At 39.0% G+C, this 21,489-nt stretch overlaps 1 protein-coding gene across 1 annotated transcript in view; it reads left to right on the top strand.

Annotated features, from left to right (window-relative positions):
- The first annotated feature begins 8,734 nt into the window (after positions 1–8,734).
- Positions 8,735–21,489, top strand: part of LOC107186600 — a 31,695-nt gene continuing 18,940 nt past the window's right edge. Inside the window, exon 1 of the mRNA XM_015574498.1 lies at positions 8,735–8,809. Within this exon, the coding sequence (XP_015429984.1) occupies positions 8,735–8,809 (75 nt within the window). The remainder of the gene's footprint in view (positions 8,810–21,489) is intronic.

Below are 21,489 nucleotides of genomic sequence, written 5' to 3'. Positions count from 1 at the left end.
GGTCGGCCGTGACTGATTGCGAATTTGTTCGAGATACGAAAATTCTGGAGCCGAAATCGTCGTCATACTCATAAATAAGTCAAAAATGTCGAATAACGTTTACTCATACGATGTTTTGTTTTCGAAACAATCGAATTTCAATAATCCGTTGGATACGCGTGCACTTGAATAAGATTTTTCTACCTCGTCTGTTCATAGCATTCCGTTTCTACTTAGTATCACCACGTGCCACATATACGTGTGTCGGATGAATGTGAAAAATTGATTACCTTGAAAATGAAGCATCCATACGAAAGTATTTTCACATCCTTTCAGATTCTACAAACAATTCAGAAACACCCACTATAACTAAAATGTGTTCCTTACCATTATGGTATTTATTGTAAAAGACCTACCCAGTAGAAATACTTTCTATATTCAATATACCTCCAGAATAAACTATATTCGTACAAATCCTGGCCATACTTTTTTCCCAAAAAAAATCTTTCTCTACGCATCAGCCCGGCAAACGATATTACAGTTAAAACACCGTAGAAAGTATCGGAAAATGTCTCCGGGCGTGATTCAGCTTTCCAATTAAATTTCCCGCCATTCCTGCGGGTTTTATTTTGCGTCCCCCTCGCGGATGATCGATACCCGTGTACACGAAATTGCGAAACCGTAGCAGAGACTTCTTTTTTTTCAACGTGAGGCAGGTCGGCACACACCTGCCGTCCTAAAGTCCGACGCAGATATTGATTTCTCGCCGTCAGTCCGTGTCAATATAAATTCCCCTCCCCGATAAGAAAGCAAGCTACGATTCAGCGAAAGTTTGGTCGAAAGCAACGAAAGAAAAAAAACGTTCCCTTCGAATCGATCGAACGGATGGATAGATGGAAGCTCCTTTAGCCGGTCCAGCCCTTCCACCCCAGAATGAAACGAATGAAAAACCGAAATCAATTTTAGTCCTCGATGGGACTTCTTCCAGCGAACGTTCTCATGGAACAGGATGATTTAAGTTCAACCGATAGTAATGGAGGTCTGAGACCACAGTAATACCGTCAAACTTGAACACGTTTCGAATCCTGAAAATTATACACCGCCATCCCCCCCTCACCGAAAATGAATTATACTTTTTCCGTTTTCTTTCTTTTGAAAAAAAATTAAAGGTGGTGTATGATTTTTTGTATGGACAAATTGTCAAAATTATGTTCTTTTTGTCATTAACAATATTCTTTTAACAGACTTCCTGTACCCCAGGAGGACGTTAGAACAATACCTTTCCAACAGTCATCCAGTTTCCGGATAGACCCAACGATCCTCGAACATTCCCAGCGTCTAACAATGAACCAGTGTCTTCTAGTCCCGTCCGAAAGTTTAAGTTTCATCCGTGGAATGATTAATTCGTTCGCCTTTATTGATCAAGCGAAAACAATTTCGACGAAGGTTCTTAACGCCAGTGTACAACCACGTCGTAATCACTCTTCCGAACTTCGTCGAACTCTCCAGGCATAAGTAGTAGCTCCGACGTGAAGTAGTTAGTATTTCACGATTTACGAGGGACTTTATGCACCGCGAAGTCAGTTATAAATCATTCGGTGTGCGTGACACGCGACGTCGTTCCAGCATCCTGGATAATAAGTTCGAAGTTTTGCGAGGCGAAATTTCCGTTAAGTCTCGGCGGGGGTCAAGCTTGGGAGAATTATAAAGTGGTTTTATTATTCCAGCTTTCAGAAGCCGATTTATTATGCAACGTAGCTCGATTGCTTCTTCGAGGGTCGGACGGGAACTTTCCGATAGTAATATTTTCAGTGTCCTTTGTTCGAAATTACGGGACAGTTTCTGTACGGTGGAGGACGTGCGCGAATTTCTCTACGGAGTGAATTGCGCGAAGGACGAAATTCATTTCGCGCCAATATCGTCTCGAGACACGTGACCGCAACGCCGTGAAGTTCGCTCGCGTAGTGCACATGTAAGGAAAATGGTCAGGAGCTTAGGACTTGGAAATTCCGTCGTGTGAAACAAGTCCGTGTGTATATTCGTAGGATGACAATCCCGAAGTACATGACACGGTGGGAGCTTGAACTCGTCAGAAATCCCGAAATTGATTTACGTTGAGCTTGCATACGGCCTATCTGATGACACCGAGACCTCAAAGTGTAGGTAACTTAATGCATTGGAACAGATACGAGAAAAGATCCTATGTTGTAATATTATCTTGTATAATTTACTGTTTCACAAAACGTTGTAATATAGTCGGGGGCAAAAATAGACGAGTAAATAAATAGAGAAAATGAAAATTGACAGGTTAACTCGAGTGCAGTTTCGAAATTTAGAAAAGAATCAATCGTGGGATGTTATTAGAGGTGAAAAAGCCAAAAGCACTATTTCCGACGTAGAACAGATGAAATAAAAATTTCAATTTCCTTCCGTGGGATACGTTGTAATTGAAACCTGTAAAATAAAGTGGAAGTATATTCTTGTGTACTAGACATTATTTTCAAAGGAAAACTTCGCTTTTCCTTTTGCCTCGTGGTGCTTGAAAGCGGCTAGTGGGAAGAAAGTAATTAAAAAAGTTCTGAGAAAGAAGGTGCGCACGGTTTGCGGCGCAGTGGAGCGATAATTTTTCTACATCCTCTATCGTTGAGTGATATACTCGGTTAATGATACGGCAAACGCACTCGGAAGAATGGTGCGGACCTTTCTATACTTTTTCTTTCTCGCGGTGAAAAGAATAAAAGTCTCATTTTAATAAAAGTATCATTATCCTTTTGTTCCGTGCCCCCGAGAATTAGGGTGAAATGCAATGAATAAATGACAAAATGTTTGAGATACAGTGCCTCCGTACAAAAGTTTCTTTCGAACTTCTTTAACGCCAGTTTTAGTCCAGTTTCCTGCATTGAAATGCTCGTAAAACGTTATTTATTGTAAATCTTCTGAAGCCTTTTTAGTTTTTTCTTTTCTTTGTAGTAAGACGAGCTACTTTAAAGTTTATTTTCCCGAGCAATATTGAGGTCGTTGTTAAAAGTATACCATGCTTCATAAGCGACCAGACTTCACAGAGTTGTTTGAAGACGAGAAAAAAGAAACTACCCCCAGAGAATTTCAGTCAACCTTATACAGGGATTTATAAAATGTTATTCATTTTCTTTCATATATTCCGAAGACATGTTAAGATTTCTTCATTTCACATATTTCACTAGAACGAGTAACAATATTTTGCACGTGATAGACTTTTGACCTCAACATAAATTCAGCTATGAACTACTTATAGTCACTATTTATATCATTCTCATTGCTTCAATATATCTTTCATTTCTTACTAGAATAATTGAAACGCAAATCTGTTTATAACTCGACAAGTTTAGAAATTAAGATTTATAAGCACTTTTCCCATTGTTTCGCTTTGGCTGATGTGTTTTTTATGTTATGAAAATCCCTCCGGAGCTTAGTACAGCGGCACGTAAAATGGTAAATCCTAACATTAAACACGAAAGGTTGAAATACCGACTCGATTTATAAATACCGTATTCGTCCTGTGTACACACTACGTGGGGCAAGACTTCGTTTGTTTATCCCACGCAGACGACGCTCGGCCATGTTATCCTGTCGCGTGGCAGGTCAAAGGGGCCGAGCCTCGAATTTATTCAGATTCCGTAACCTATTGATACGCATATCGTAAAAGCGCCGGGGACCGTACTTTTGCCCTTCGGCAGAAGGAAAAAGAATGTGGAAAGGCTTCTTATTTTCCCCAAGTAAATTCCTGCCCCGACTGTTGTCCCTCCCTTAAACGTCTTATTTCTATTTGGAAAACCATGAAATTGCGAATTCCCGCTCAATTGGTAAATAATTTCGTTCGTGAATCAAGGAACGTCCGACTGTATGTGCTTTCAAGAATATTTACTTTGAACGAAACGAACGATGCCAGATATACAGGGTGTTCCTAAAATGTGGAATAAAGCTTTATCTTCCTCTGAAACTTTGTCTATTGAAAGCCAATTGAGAATTTAGAATAGCAATGCCAAGACTAACGAAATTGTAAAATTTTGGAGCCTTGCCTCGTTCGACTTTTGAACGCTATATGTCTTAACAATTTAGCACTAAGAAACTTTGACTCTATATTTTAGAAACTCCCAGTGTAATACTCGAGGTTCTAATTAGACCGTTTCACAAACGATAATCACTTGAGCAGGCTTCCTCTGATTCCCTGTAATTAGAAAAGCGATTTCAACCGGCAAGGATCTCCGTTTCGACGTAATATTACGAACAAAAGTGCAACCGAATCGATTCTTTGTCACGATAGTCGGATTAATTTTGTTGCAAACCGCGCAAAAGAAACAACGCCAACGATGCCGTAATAATTCGTGTCTCACGATTCATCGGAGCCTCTGGAAGGCTGGCGAAAAAAAATATACAGAAAATGCAAAACCTCTGGTGCCCGGCGAACAAAGGCGCCACCGTCCATACTAATTTCTCGGTCGATGTATCCTCTTTTGTGAACCATGCTACCATACCTCTTCCGGGTGTACAACTATTTTAATAAAAGATCAGAGGCGGTTACGGAGGATTGAGGCTGGCCAGAAAAAAGGTGTACTCCAAAACAACACGTAAATTTACCCTTGTCAAACGATGCGCTGGCCAATACGGAGCCAGAAAGATATTTAGCATGTCTGGACCTCGGAGCCAGAGTGTATTAAGACACACTTTTCAAATTTTAAATGAGAGCAAATCGAAGGTGCAAAAACCTTGTATTTCAACAAGAAACAATAACTAACCTTCGAACTATTAAATAGAGTTAAATAGAGTTAGAAGTGGTGAACATTGCATTAAGCTCCCTATGCGATGTACCTTATGACTTAATATCACTTGCACACTATTGTTTTAAAAGCTACGCAACTTAAAACGAAATAATTCTCACCATTGAAAAGCATAAAAAATTTGATACAGGAAACATGGTCAAACGTAATTTCTTTAAAAAATGTGAACTTAATGCACTCTGTCTCTGGGGTACAAATCTAGATCTTTCGTTTGACGAACTTAAGAATAATTTGGTTAACAGAACTAACCTCAGAAATGATACAAAATTGGTCAATTTCAGTCGTCCTCGTAATACCAGCTTGAACTAAAACATTTATGCAGTTGAAATTTGTATAGGTCCAAGTGGGCCCAGGTCACCTAAGCAATTGTCTTACGAAACTTGCTTTACTATTAGAAAATCAGGAAACGAGACCAGAGTCTATGAACCAATAAATCTTATCTTCGCGAATGTTCCCGTCGGTTTTATTTTTCTCCTGTTACCCCTGTCTTTTAACTGTCCAGGTCCTTCTATCGTTGCAATTTATAGCACCTTCGCGCATCTGTGCGGTGGAAAACTGGTACCTATCGCCTGCGGCGAGTGTGCCCTTCCCTTCTCGTTCGCGAGATAAATTCAACGAAATAGGTGTTCAGCTGTCCATAGATGTCCTGATTTATGCCAAGTTTCTTCGGAAAAGTGTTCCCACCCCCAGACATTTTGATCACCCGGACACTGTGAAGTCGTCGACACCCTCGTAAACGTTAAATCGTCCCGGAACAACGTCATTAACGGTTATTAGCGGTTTTAAGACGGATCACAGGGTTCGATGTCGACGTCGTAATCCCTTGCAGCGACGGCGTTACGTTTCCCTCGTATATAAAACTTTGATGTCTGACGGCCAATGAAACGTCGCGGTTACCGTGGTTCTGCAATAAAACTGCAAACAGCCGTGAAACGAGGACGGTACGGGATCGACAGAAAGTTTAAAATTAATATTTTATATATCCGATGATATTTGAGTAACCGATTGGGTGATGTTCGTTACGTAAACTACCGGTCAAAGATATGAGACCAAGTATGATTTTTGAAAATTTACCACGAAAAATATGTTAAATCAATTTGCTTTTATTCCCATCAAGTTCTTAATCGTCAAAAATTCAAAATTTCACTTCGCACTAGCTACGCTGTTTACGTATGCTGAGGTGTGGTTTCTGAGGTTTAATTATCACTAAAAAAATTCACTTCACTACCAAGCCGATCCGCCAAAAAACCACGTCTTCACAAGCCGTTGAATCGCCACGCGAAAAAAAATCCTGACGATCGTGGAGGTTAATTGACGTCCGGATCGAACGGAACTTCCGATAGTAATGGCCACACGGGTGGAACAAAGCCGCAAAAATTGCCGTAAAACCGAGCCTCATTACATATGCATGAGACAGGATACGATTAACTCCCGCGGTAAACGGTAAGGAGGCCCGCGGAATCGATCGAACGATGCTTCTTCGTAGACGTGTGAGTAGGTACTACGATCCTTGCTCACGAAAACCCCCGTTTCATCATCGGAAGATCCACGAAAGTTGGCCTGGTGTGCCGCCCGACGATGCTTTGTCTCCATGACCGTGGCCAAGGAACGGTAAAACCATTCATGAAATTCGGGGGGGGGGGGGGTATAGGAAGTCGAAATATGCTTGGTATCAGGAGAGTTCGTTCCATCGTTTTTGGAATAGATTGCCAAAGATCGTGAACATGAAAATTCAATAGCGCCACTGTAATCTTCTTCTTTGATCTCTTTTAACTCAGATATCGATAAGCGATCGAATTATCTGTTCGACGAATAAAGTGAATTTTTCAAAAATACTCTTATATTTTGCTTTCGTTAATTCACACCTTTTTTCTTATTTTGTTTCACTTTTGTTTTAATAATACTAGGGTAGAACTAATAGGGAGACATACGTCTGTTCTGATAACCGGTTTTTTATATAATTGGTCGCAGGGGAATCAAAGTTTCGTACAGATTCTATACTGATACAGAATATGGTAAATTCTTTTTATTTATCGTTGTCCTTAGAACCATTGTAGTTATCATATCTATATTTTACGTATGTAACTTGAAAAAGTGAAATTAGTATTTTATTTGGTTACCCTCATATGTGCAATTGTACGAAAATATGTTCAAATAATGATTTTCACGAATGAAAAAACAGTGATTCCTTTTTGCGATTTTTTCCAATAAAAGCACGCGTTAAGTGTTTAATTCCGTAGCTGTTTGGGCTAAAAAAAGACTCACCCTTGTTAACAGGTTGCTGATTTATATTGTACCTGGAATGTATCTTACTTTATCCTACACTTTCCAAGAATTCCAAAAATATCGACGCCACTTTTATTCGAACCCTCGAAGCGGTAGCGTCATTAACGCGGAATCGATCCACGTTGGAATTCCAGCGCTGACGAACGACACCGCAAACTCCGGGTCGTTTCGCGCGTTGCCTATCGGGATGCTAATGAAACTCGCATCTCCGGGGTGAAGTTTTTCCATTAGTATCCGACAAACTCCAACTCCTATGTCCCTGCGGGATCCATGATCCTGTTTCCAGGTGAGCACAACCCGAGAGCGTGCCTACCCCTCGAAGGTAACGAGACGCGTGTCGACTAATATAAAGCATCCTTTTCACACGAATAAAAAAAAACGGGAGATACTGTAATGAGAGACGACGTGATACCCGCTCGAGAGAAAATGTTATTTTACTTTTTTAATAAGAGGTCGTTCGTGTGACGAATAAATTGACGACGAATAGGAATAGCGTACTCGACCTTTATCCCTATATTGATTCAATTATAATAAATTATCTGTTAGTTTTTTGAAGTTATAGTCAACGTGTATTAATAGACAGTACAGTACAGGTGATCCCCCGTATAACATGATAATTAGATTCTTAAACATTGCTGTTTTATGCGAATTCGTATACGTAATACGAAACGAACAGGGAATATATACCGAACCTGCACGCGTTGATTTTACTTAAAAGTTATATAGGAGATAGCTCTCAAAAAAATATTTGATACATATTTTTTGTTAACGGCCATCGTCCATGTTATGGGGATGATAACACCCCGCAAAAGTTGAGGGATGAAAATATATTTTTTGGAATACCTCGGAAACTAGAGGGAGTAGAAAAACGTTTGTTGCTTTAAAATTATGTGTTTTTGAATGGGAAATTTAATCATATGAGAAAATTGAAAAAAAATTCAAATTTTTAATATATTATTTAAACAAGTAATGTTTACTTCGGTAACCCCGTTGACCGTCTTACACAGGGGTCGCCTGTACAGTAACAATGTCCGTAAATATCACAAGAGCTTTCATAGTATAGATTGAACAATTTCCAAGTACTTAATAAACGTGAATTCAGAACATAATAATATTTTATTTTGTAATTGAAATTCATCCGTGGAAAAATGATACACATGTAATGCTCGTGAATCCATCGGAGGCAAACAAATTATTCGACCATACGTTCACTTGTTCGAAATGTAAGCTCGTTTTGTTTTATAATTAATATTCACCAGTTTATTCCGCACACAATCAGAAACAAGGTATGTGTTTTCATTCCCCCCGATTCGTTATTCGACACTCCCGTTCTCAATAAAACATTTTCCCATCTGGGGTGCAAAATTTGCTTCCATGGAGAACGTAGTGCGCACGCGTCGACCGAAGTTTTCGCGCCGCGTAACAGCGTGAGGACCGGCAGTTAGCATCGAGCCACCGTAGGGGTTGGTTCTATAACCGTCGACCGGTGATGTTTTCGTTACCGTGACCGGTCGCTAGATTTCGAATTCGATGATTTCCATCGATATGATTTACAACGGATCGTATAATTCAGTGTCGATCGATTAGTGTCGCGAGACTTTGGTTTTTTGCCGCGTGTGCACGTAATGTGCGGTTAACCACGCGACCGAAGCATGGCTATTATGCAGTCCTGTTGCTGCTGGCGATCCGTCAGGAGGGGTAGTTTCGCTTGCGCTATTTATTCGGGGGTGAGTATCGAATTTTCTCTATATTACCATAAATTCAGATTCTACTTTGTTCGATTGTTCCTTGCATTATCAAAGTTTTTTGACGATTTGCATTTGACTCCACCTTTTATAATGCAATTAATTAGACAAAGTATAGCAGCAGAACTAATGCAGCATAAATTGAATCGGAAATGCTGTATAAATTGTGTCCTTAATTTTTTTCCAATGACAAAACGAAAAAGGTTTGTACACCTTGAGAAACTGGCCAAAAAAATATTATTTAAAAGTTATAAAATCCAATTATCAAATATAGATCACGATAAAATATAGAGTCTTAGGAAGGGTGAGAACTTTGCAGTAATTTAATATTTCATTAACGTATTACCGACCTGCAGTTGTTTAACACTGGAACTACTAAGCAGGTCAAAATTACATGTCAACACACTCTTGCAACGATGATTAAAATGTTATAACATTTTCTCAGAGCTTTTGTAACTGTTATTACGATATGAAAGTGAAGAAATTAATAAATTTTCAAAAGTTTGTCATGTTTATTCGAACAACCGAAATAGATATTCGCGTTTATCGTCGGTAGTCTTAGTGCTAATAGCTTTCTTTGACAGAACGATCAACAGCCAAGGCCCTATTAATAAACGATTCGGTCATAGTAGCGACTCACAATCGTGAAATATAGGCATTTTGTCGATAAGCACTTAAATTACAAAAGGTTACTAATTGGCTATCAATTAAGTAAAGTATTAAAATAGAGGGGTAAGAAGTATTAAAATAAAAGATGGTAATTAACCCCCGCCAAGCAGATAAAGGTTCACTCGTGACCCTCTTTTCGTGATGAATGTGGCTGGGAGACCACTATGACGTAGCACTTTAAAGTATAATATCGGTAAAGTGTACGAAACGCGTGATGTGTACGTCTAGAAAACGCCACCTGCATGTAGAAATATTATTTTATGTAAATTATATGAATAATGAAATAGGTCGAATAATTTATTTTGCACGGACACATTCTTCCTCTCTATACAGGGTGTACCAAGAAAAATTACCATCGTAAATGTCGTTAAACGTTCAATTCAAATAACGTTTCACTCACACGTGTAATTTGTAATTTTTAAAAGGATTGAGAATCAAAGAAATTCAATATTAATATAATATTTATCGACGATCGGTCAGAATGTGCAAGATAATTTAAATTTACTAAATAGTTCTTAATAAAGTCCACCCTGAATAATTGGAAAAAATATGAAAAAGAATATGAATTTAAGTAACAATCACAAAGCAAATGTTACGGCCAGTAAATTTCCTCTCTATTCCAACTCTAGAAACATTTTTTTTTTTTCATTTTTAACGTTTAATTCGATCTACAGCTTTCTACATTCTACGCATCTCTTAATTAATATGGAAACACGAGTAATTAAAAAAATGTCAACGTTAATCGCGTATTGTTTCGCGTCAAACCCGACAAAGACGAGAAAATAGATTTCATTCTGTTTGGAGAACATTCTGCTCGCCGGTTGAACACAATTAAAACGCGCGAAATACATTTCGCTGTGGACGACACGAAAATTAAAGAAGGAAACAACACCTGGTGGCCGAGTTTAAAGTGGACATTACTAAATTCGAAATTCTTGGAATCGAATGTACACACCGGCGAGGGGGACACTCACTCGTTTCCCTTCCGTAACAACGGAGAATTTATGACACGAAAACGGGGCTCGCATTAATCGGAACGGAGAATAGAGGCGGCGCGGAACGAGTAGAATTTTTACACCGCGGTTCTCTCGTTACTCAACTGTCTTGTGTACACCATCGAGCACACAATTTGTCGACTCTTCCTGACTTTGGGCTCGGTGAAATACATACTATCGTCATCGTTCTTCGAATCGAAAGTCTGGGGTGAACGTTTTCCGAATACCCAGTATTCAAATATCTGAATATTCGAAGGTCCTAGTATTCGAAGGTCCTGGTGTTCGTAGGTCCTAGTATTCGAAAGTCTTAATATTCGGAGGTTCTAATATTCGAAGGTCCTGTCATTCGAAGGTCGTAGTATTCTAAGGTCGTAGTATTCGAAGGTCCTAGTATTCGAAGGTCCTAGTATTCGAATGACCTAGGATTCGAAGGTCCGTATGTTCAGAAATGTTTTAAGAAGGTACTTAATGTTTAGAAATGGATTTTCTTTTCGTGTAATTCAAGGACATTGATTACCCGTGACCAAAATGGCAATCAACAGTATCGTTTGCACATAAATCAAAACGGAGAATCGTCAGAGCACCGTGAATAGTGATTTACGATGAAAATCTGTAATAAAAAAAAGCAGTATAATTTAACGAAATTTCAGAGTACATTACACTGTTCACTTGATTTCCGGCGATTGTAACCGATACGTAACCGCCGAAAAATTTACGTATTCGTGAGATGTCAGAATTAATGCGTTTTATTGCCACGGCATGGTCGTAAAGAGGGCAATAAACAGGTGTGCTGTAATGAACTGCATCGCATGCCCGTCGGTACTTACGTGCGACAAGAGATCGTAAAGAAAGGAAAGAACGTAGTGTCTGGAGCTACTCGATCGTTAAGTGGCGGGTCGAAAATCAAATTCTCCGTGAAATCGTAGTAATACTTCATCCTCAACTGTGTATATCTATTGTTATTCCTTTTTCCTTGCAGTACATATTAGTACTGAAATCGCGACTGAGACAGAAGTTCTCATAAAGTTTTCAAAACATAATATTTGTAGAGTTCAACACAATTATTTTATCTATAACATAAAAAAAAATAGAGATTCAATCTATCTGACTGTACAAGTGCAAAAAATTGAGAAATGATTTGTCCATCTATAAATTCGATCTCCCGCGTAAAAGTGAACGACATAAATAAACGCCACGGGCGCAATGACGTAATAGTTATTTATGTTATTAATATTTTCTTTCCATAACTTCGAATATTTTTCGACGGTTCCTCTTGTGCCAATTTTTCGTGCACCCCATTTTTCGACTGTCCCCGTTGTTCCTGTATTTATATTCGTCTGTATCCTGTGATTCTACTGAAATTGCATGAACAAATACGGACGAAAATACTCATGAATTTTCGTCAGAAAGAATGAGGCAACTTTTCATATGAAATCATAAAGATAAAATATATATCGAATAGTTTGACGGAACTGCCTTTTTTTGTTACTGTACGGATTTATTACGTTACTCCAGTAAACGTAAAATATATAGATATTGGAAAACATGGTAGACCAAAAATTCCTTAGAACCAAGGTCCCTGGAAATACGATCAAATAATATGGGACCAAACTGGATGAAATTTAGTTGCAGGTAAATAAAATTTCGGTGATTAGATTCAGTTTGGCTTACCCTCGAGTTTGCGATTGCCGGTGGAAACCATCACGTAACTCGATTCGAGTGCCCCCCGACTCCACGGAAATTCAACAAGTTAATCATGCAAGGTATTTGATCGGATGTACAGCTAGTCACGATCGTTTCAATAAGTATGATAATCATTATTGAACAGTCAATAGAACATCAACATGTTGGGCTGAATTTGAAATAAAATTTGCTTGGAAATTCTCAAATGATTGTATCTACAAACTTTATTACTCATTGGAATATGTTAAACACGCAGGGTGATTCTGAATTAATACCAGAATATATGTAGATATATAAGGTGCCTTCCAAGTGAAAAAGTAAGTCGAAAATATCGAATAAAAGTTTTTCATTTAAGACCTCGTTTTCGAGAAAATCGACTTCGAACATTAATCTGTAGTAAGTAGAAACAGAATGCAACGACCAGACGCAGTAGTAAAGTCCTGTATCAATTGCACGCCTATCCAACAGATTTTCAAATTCGATTTTCTCGAAAACGAAGCCTCGAATGAAAAATTTGTATTGGAAGATAATTTCATTTTTTCTTATGAATTTTACTGAATATTTTGAATGTTGAGAAGATAAATTATTGCATAGAGATGTTCCAATTTCCACTATTGTTTGCACGAAAGATCAGCATCGTAGTCGTTTTTGGTTTCTTCGTAGATAATACAAGTACAAAGCGGCGGGATGCAAAGTTAGGTCTAGGCTCGAGGTAAATAATAAGCATTCAGCTGCAGGACACTGGGTTTTCCGTATAAACTTGTTTGTTGCGCTACGTGGAGCAATATACAAACGGTGCCTCCGTTGGAGTGGCTCGGACAAACTTGTAACTTCATACACGATACACATAGTTTCCCATAAAAAACTTTACACGTGTACCTATCTTCAGATTCTTCGTTGGCGTTTTATTCTCGACGAACAACGTGCACTGTACAAACACGTGGAACAAGTTCTTTTTACGTGTTTTTAGCTCCGTGTGTTAATTACACGTTGCTTTTTCCTACAAGCGTTCGGGTGGTAATGAACATCTCGCGTTTAAGCTTCTGAACGGTCTAAACTTTTTATCGTACACTGTACTTCTTTTTTTGTAACTACCTTACATTATTCTGTAATTGAATTTATCAAACTACGTACACACATTCGATTTTAACCTCGCTGTTCCCCTCGGGTTTATAGGACCCGAAATGGAGATTATATTTTTAATATTTAATGTATTTAAATTTTACGGCCACGTTCTGTGTACTTTGCATTTTTTAACCTTTTAACGCCCAGTGTTGCACTCGTTTTAAAAGTGCGCGAAATTAAATAAAAAAGTGAAGCAGATTTCAGCGTTTACGATTTATTTGGGAAATTCAGTATTCTACGTTCTCAGTTATTTATACTCCCCCTCGAAACCATTTAACTTGTATGTCAATCATTTTTTAATGTCGTCAAAAACAAGCGAGATATACCTGATGATAAAGTTAAGTGGACCACCGGATATATTCACGTTAATACATTCGAATAGTCAATACAGCCTCTGACAAATAATTCCTCAAAAATTACGTTATTCCTTTTGGCTAGGGTATGTCTCTGCAACCCCCTGTTTCGTCCAACACATTGCGCATCGGTGTCTTTCTTACACGTGTAGAGAATGTAACTCCGGCAGTGGCAAAGTTAATTACGTCGAGTGGTTCGGAATAGAATTAACTTCCGGAAACTGGAGGACCCCACCTCCCTGTTTGGGCACTTTCGAATCGGTTAGTTTTAACGCCTTCGGCATCGATTTTCATCGGTGTCTGTGTGTCCCCTCTGTATTTACGATATTAACCACGTGCCATTTAATTTCGCCGGTTCGCGTTCGCCGTTTCCGCGAACAGATTTATCGTTTAAATTCTCGACACGAAAATATCGTCGACACGGAACCAACAAATTCCTATTCCCGGTGGTCTGACAGAAACACAAAATTCGGGATCCACGAAACAGGTTCTGTACCTGGCATTCATTTTCCAGCGTATGATATCGAATGTACGCGCTCTGGATGCCTTCAATCATGATATCAAATGCCCAAGTGTATAACAACGGGTGGAATATGAATCGGTTCGTCGAACCAGCGAATTTGATCGCAGATATTTTTTTCATATATCCACCACGGTTAAAATGTCTGTAATCTATAGAGAACGAACGAAATTGATATCGCCCAATGGAGCATCTAGAAAGAATATTCTATACCGAAAAGTGAACGATGCTCACTGTTTCATTTTGATTATTTCTGTCTATTCGTTAAAAAAACTACAGTGAATTAAATGATAATAGACGTTGTAAAAATTTATGGGAACAAATTTTATAAACGGTAGGTCTCTTAAATTTCATTCTCGTAGAATAATGGTAACGGAAAATTTCGAGGTAGCAGGGTAGCTACATAAGATAGATGGTTGTTTGCAACGAATCATAAACTTCCGTAAGGTTTCGCTTACAAGTTCATTCCAAGAGCGTATAGGAAAACTTAAGAGCAACTACGAAGATACCGGTGCGAGATTAAAGTCGTGGGTCGAGCATGAAAATTGGTATACTTCGGTCCAATCACAGTGAAATCAAGGGTTGACGTAATTGGGGAGATGCAACGATGTCGAATATCGAATATACCAATTAGTATATCCCAGACTTTGTACCGAAAAAGATCAGTTTTTTATATTTCGCTGTATGGAATTCTATAAATTCCGTGGTTGAAGTTTGAAATATAAATATGAATAGGTCCCAATGAATGGGCACAAGTCTAATTTCGGTAACCACGAGTTGGAAGCTGTAATTTATTTCAATTAAGTAATTTTTTTTGTCGTTATTACCAAGCATCGGGTGCCCGGAATGATTATAACACGGGAAAGACGAAGTATTCGAGAAGCAGACGTAAAAATTTCTAATTAACCGGGACCCGAGATGAATTAAAATACGTCCACAGCGTCGTGTACGTCTCTCCTCCTCCCAGTCCCGATGGAAATAAAGTTTCTTCAATCGAGAATTTTTTTTCACGGAACTTTGTTAATAGAATAATTAACTCCAGACGAGATCTACCATTTTAATAAAAACATGCGCACTGTCGCTGGAAAGTTATTTAACCCTTTAACGTCCAGGCCCTTAAATCGTTATTTCAAAATTAAGAGACTGCTATACCTACAATATGTTGCATCTCGTTATTTTGAAGTTGAAAATATCGATATTAAACTGACCTATTCTTTTTTCATTTTTTTTCTTATTATATTTATTCTCGAAGGGAATACTTGAATTTCTCTACTGAAAACGTGAAGATCTTCTAACTACGGATCTTTCCTGACAAAAGGGGCATCAAAGGGTTAACTTCGTAGAGGAAAAAAGAAGGTAAAGTCCCATCGGTTGGATTAAAATTCATCGAAGTTACGTTAAGAAATTGTTACCGTTCGATGGCGAAAAATTTGCACGTTTTCATAATTCTAAATAACCTGTACCAGCGAATTGGAAACTGATGGGGCAGGATTAATCAATGGCACGAATTCGCGGAATTGCAATCAGCCGGTTGGATTCAATTGAAACATTAACGCCCGTGGCGGTGAACGCGTGTCTTTATTTCGATGCGTCGAAACGATTACGGAATCCGACGCTTGACACACAGTAGGTGATTTAATATCGTTGCACCCGAGGCATCGCGTTAAATTAATTAAGATCAAAGTTGAACGGATTCGATACGCGCGGTGTCCGAATTTTCCGGGTCGTGCGCGTGATTCGAAATGTAATATCATAACCGTTGTTTTCTTTCTTTAAAGAAAAACGTCAGTCAGTATCCACAATTATAAGAGTGAGCTTGTTACGGTTTCCGACGGAAAGAATACCTGCCTTTACGTGAAATCTAATACCAATTAGGATTGGGACTGGACATCTTGTGGCCCGTGGATATTTCAACAATTATGCCCCACAGTTTATAATATGCTCTGTTTGCTATAAAAATCGAGTTCTCGAGAAAAAAGTAGTGCAAGTATTTGAATCGGGCTCTTTGTCTTTGGAAGCTTCTTTTAGAATAGTGAACAGAGTGTGGAGGAATGGAATGTGTACTGCAAGAGACACGCCGCGTTACCGACAGAGCAGACTTTGCATGAGACAAGAGGACAGTCATATTGAAAATTGTCGGTATTTATATCTTTCGTAGCGTCTTTTTAGAGTATTTTTACAGTATTTTGTCTCGTATACCGTCTGTTTTTAGGGTGTATAGTGCTAAAAATTTATAAATATTGGTACATAACTAAAAAACGATTTAACGTTACTCCCAGACACCTTTAACCCTCAAGGACACAGGGCAACGAATTCCGTGCACCATCAGGACAGAGAAGTCTTCTGCTTCTCTACATTTTTTTGCTCGGAAAACGTTTTTCCTTCATCCTAATTATCTACAATTAATAATAGAACATTAGAGTTAAAGTAGTATAGTTGAGAGTTAAAGTATTTACACGAAAAGACCATCGATTTTTAAGCAGTAACATTAGCAATTTTGTAAATATAATTTCCAAGAAATCGATGCGTTATTGTACGTCAACGAATAACTTTGCCTAGTGCAATTTGGGCAACATGCTTGAACGGGTCGTTCGGACTTAAAAGGTAAAATACAACATCAAAGAAGCTTCAGTGTCGAAATCGATGGTGCGGACCGTCGCGCGTTATGCCGCGAATAAACCGTAATCAAAGCAATATCGAAGGGAAGGGGAAACCGCGCTCCAACGGTCCAATTCAATAAGCCATCGAAACCGGAGATACGCTGGTCGTTTGAAGGGGAGAAAAAGTCGGGAAGCCTGGTGTAAAGAAGACGATCCACGAGAAGCTGATGGCCCGTTCGAACGGAGGAAAGGGAATTGTTGGCTTTTCTATTGGCTAACGCGTTATACGATTTCCCGTTTCGAAGAACTCTGCGGAGAATATTTGTAATCGGACTCGTCGCTCTGTTTGCATCATTCCTCTTCACCATATCACATGTCGAACACACGACTGCCCGTAGTTTTTCTTTTCTTCAACCGTACACGACGTAACGTGTCTTCTGCCACCGTCATAACGCGACTCAGAAATTCCGAATTAAAAATCGTCGTGGGGTCACATCCACCTGGACTTATTTTCGTCCTTGCCTTATTTCATTTCTGGAATTTTTAGGATTCCTTTCGTAGCAACCTATACCGAGCAACGGGAAACGCAGTACGTTGAAGAAATAAATACTGGAAGTTTGCAGTGCAATTGAAAAAGAATCCCTGTATTAAAGCAAAACAAAACCATAGAATTGTTCTCTTCTCTGGCAAGGCTTCCTTTTATCAGAAATTAGAAAACGCTGATGTTGATGTTTTATCGAGATTTAATGTAGGACAACGGAACTAACGTTTTGTGCGATTAAAAAATACATGTTACTAGTAAAATGCAAAATATGTACGTATTACTTCAAAAGAAATTGTGTGATGCTCGTCTGATGTGATTTATCATTCATACGGTGGATAAGGGTCAACAGAACTATGTTTCATCAAATCGTCGGAACACGTGGAATTCTGTTTAGTAAGCGTTCAGTATTCAGACGTATTTGCCATGTTTTATATTCAATCTATTACTATCTATCAACCGTTTCTCGACACACGTACCTATATTGATCGAGAACTGAGGGACAATTTAGTTATTCCCAATTACTACGTAATCCTATGTAATTCCCGTATCGTTCCTTATATGTAATTCCCTTAGTATTGCAATTAAGTGTCATTATAGCGGTAATAATTCACCGGTGTATATCGAGTTTCAGATGGGGGTGGGTACGTTTCGTGCGTTTAAACTAAATGACGAAACGTACGATGAAAGGGCCATATTTATAGAACATCTTTTGTATTTCTGTCGCATCATCGTCGATATCTTCTGCACGTATCGGGGGGAAAAGGTGAACATATCGTCGACTGGGTTCGGGGCTAATTTTATCCCACATTTAATCCGTTAAAGCAACTATGAGGCTGTGAGAACTAATTGATGATGTTTGGTTACCATTTTATATTATCATCCGCTTATACCCGGATTAAGTCCGTCGAGTTTCGAGCTCGCTGGAATAATCGAGTCACGGCCCGTGTCATTGAAAGCTCGGCGAGCCTCTTTATATCACGAACTGTGCACGAAGCTTTACGTAAGCTCCGGCGAAACACGCGTTTTCATTAAGGATAGAGACCGCGAGTCTATCGTGACACGCGATAACTTTTGTACCCGTCTGGTGTAATTCATGAATTATGATGCAATCGCTGCGAATCGATGAATAGGCAACTGGATCTTTATGTTAACGAGGAAACATCGACACGAACTTATGGAACTTACACAAGTTTGTGATAAGTTACAAGTGTGTAAAAAATAATAATTTACAGTCTGTAACAAAAAACATTAGTGTCTTTATTCTGTTCCTAATTTAATAGAATCTCTGTTGCATTCCTTGTTTTTTTGTCAAATTGACACAGTAGCAAAAAAATTAATGTAACGAAGAGATAAATAGTTAAATTTCCAAATTCTTTCAAATAAAAGTCACGGAGCCTTGGCTAAATTTACCTAGACACGACGGAATAACATAATTTCTTAGGAGAAAAATGGCTGACAGGATAGAGGTTAAATATATTTTTGTATACCTACTTTATTTGAATAAAAGATTCGCAGTCCATTCACAAGAATCGTCCAACAACCGACGATTATCCCTACCGTCGCTATCGAAAAAAGAGATCGAAGATTTACGAGGGAAGACTTTCTTCTCGCCCCTAGGAGCTCGCTCGGAGTAGTGTCGTCGACACGTCGAACGAGAATAAAGTGACGAAATTGGTCCAAGGCCGGCGGTAACTACCCAACAAGAGACAATAAGATTGGGGGAGGGAAGCAATTTCAATAACCCCCCCGTTACGAAGGATCGATCGGGTAGCCGACAAGAAGTGCCACGACGCACCCTCGGGAAACATGTCTTTCACGAACAGTGTGCGTCTTTTTTCGACAACCACACGCTCACACATCCATGTTACGCTGTGCGTTCGTGTACTCGAACCTTGTAGATCATCTATAACATGGTGTCAAATCGGTCGTCAGGTGATAAATGTCGACTACACGCGTGACGAACGAAACAAATTTAGTAAAGTCACCCCCTCGAAGACACCCGCGATTTTTCGACCTTTTTTGTCGAAGAATATTTACAATTAAATTACAATCTTAACTTTGCTCAATTTGTTTACGGGGTCAAGTTTGGAATTTTTTCGGTCTTGATTGGTGCTACTTGTACATTTTAATACGATAAATTTTCTACTGTTTTTAATTGTCAATATGTCTGTCGGAAGAAACTTTCGAAAAAAATATTTTGTCGGAAATGTTTTCCTACCGACATATGGACAACTAAAAACGATACAAAATTTTGTCCAAATCTTTTTTCGATATCTTTTGTAGTTTACGAGTTATAAGCGAGTAAGTAAAAAAGGACATTTCGGATAAAAAGGGTGGTTTCTCCCTTCAAGTCTGTAAGTAGCACCAGCAAAGTACGGAAAAATTCTTAAGGTTGCTCCCATGAACAATTCAGCAAAGTTAGAAAAAAATCGACGTCCTGTTAAGTGATACCTCACCCTCGTTCTTAAAAACACCGTCCACCTTGCCCGATTATTAATTTACATCACCCTAGTAGACACTCCCGGTCACATCTCCAAAAGAAGGAAACCAGCGAAATTCTAATCGAAGCTCGTGTCGATAGAAGGGGAGGATAAACGTCAGGCACGAACGGCGAAATTATGAAACGGTCACGACGGAGATATACCCCGAGGAAGCAAGCCGTAGAAGAATTCTATTTCATGGTGAAACAACCCCGGGCCGCATTCGCGCGTGTCGAAATTGCCCGGACACACGGGCCACCCTCGTTTCGAGGGACGCGATCTGAATCGAGGACTCTTCGGGCTTCTTCTCCGGAATTCGTTGTTTCCGTGGAGGGCGGTGGAGGGAGAGAAACAAAAAGAAGTAAAGGATCAGGGACGAATGATTCGACGAGGAATCAATCGCGATTCGACGCCGCGATATCGGGGCCAGAGCCCGACCAATAACAATGAAATGTGCAATTTTCGGGGTGGGTCCACCCTTCTCAAACCTGGTCCGAACAGAAATTTTATTTGAAATTCGAACGTGATCAAAGTGTTATGATGTAGGCCGAGGTCGACGGAAGTTCGCGAATAATTTTAAAAAAATAAATAGATTTTACACTGACGGTCAATTTATCGCAAAGATATGTACAGTCAGAGTTAAATCTGAATATACACTTTGAATGTATAGGATTTATTCATATTTATTTCTCTCAATTTCGAATCTAATATTCCACATGGATACTCTATTACATTGAGATCTGGTGACTGTGGAGGGGGAGTTAACTGATTTAAGGTGTTTTCCAGAAAATAATTTAACCACATTTGCTGTATATTTTGGGTCACGATCTCACTAGAAGATCCATGAATGCACCTGTAACTGAATTTGATTTTAAAGTATTTCTGTGTACAAAATTTTGTATTTCGGTTTTTGTTGTAAGCTAACAAAAAAAGTATGAAAAGATGGCCACGAAGTTATTTCGTACAACGATCGACAAATGACAAAATATTCATAAAACTTTTTTTTGTCATCCCTGCGCATATTGATCGTCGGCAGAGATCGTAAACGTGCTCTGCAGCGCCATATGCGTTCCACAATTCCGCTGATTCGATGAATTATAATGGAGCCACAGCCAGGTTCTACCATCAGAAAAAGGCTAAGACGCTGCGCCAGCGAAATGCTTATAGCGTCCCCTCTACCTTCGGTTTATTAAGGACCCATCAAACGGTAGTTTTGTATGCGTGCTGCTTCGACCGGGCTGGGAGATTAATAAATAACTTCGCGACAAGTCCTCCCCGTCAATATTCAGGAGAAATTTCCCTGGGACTTATGCAAATTGATCCGAGTCAAAGACGAATGCTAATTAGCGCGAAATGGAACACAGGCGACCGTATAAAACGTGATACTGGGGTTGAACCTTTAGTCGAACAAGCAAGGCAAACAGCTAGTGTACACTCGCGATGTATTTCGGGTCGCCTAATATTCAACGGTAGAAAACGGTACAGTTCTCGAGGGTGACATAAAAGTGTGTTTCGCAGGGCAATTTTTGTTCAAGTTGACAGAGAAGGCATAGTTTTATTTTGAAAGTTTTATGCAGAGAGATGAAACTGCTGGTTTGATTTTCGACAAATTATTATTATCAAATTGAACTAATATTAAGACAAAATGATTTAAAAATCGGATTAAGTACTGTAGAACCTCGATTATCCGAAT

Source organism: Dufourea novaeangliae, unplaced genomic scaffold (assembly GCF_001272555.1).
Source record: "Dufourea novaeangliae isolate 0120121106 unplaced genomic scaffold, ASM127255v1 scaffold65, whole genome shotgun sequence".
Taxonomy (NCBI): domain Eukaryota; kingdom Metazoa; phylum Arthropoda; class Insecta; order Hymenoptera; family Halictidae; genus Dufourea; species Dufourea novaeangliae.
This window is presented reverse-complemented; position numbering and strand designations above follow the sequence as displayed.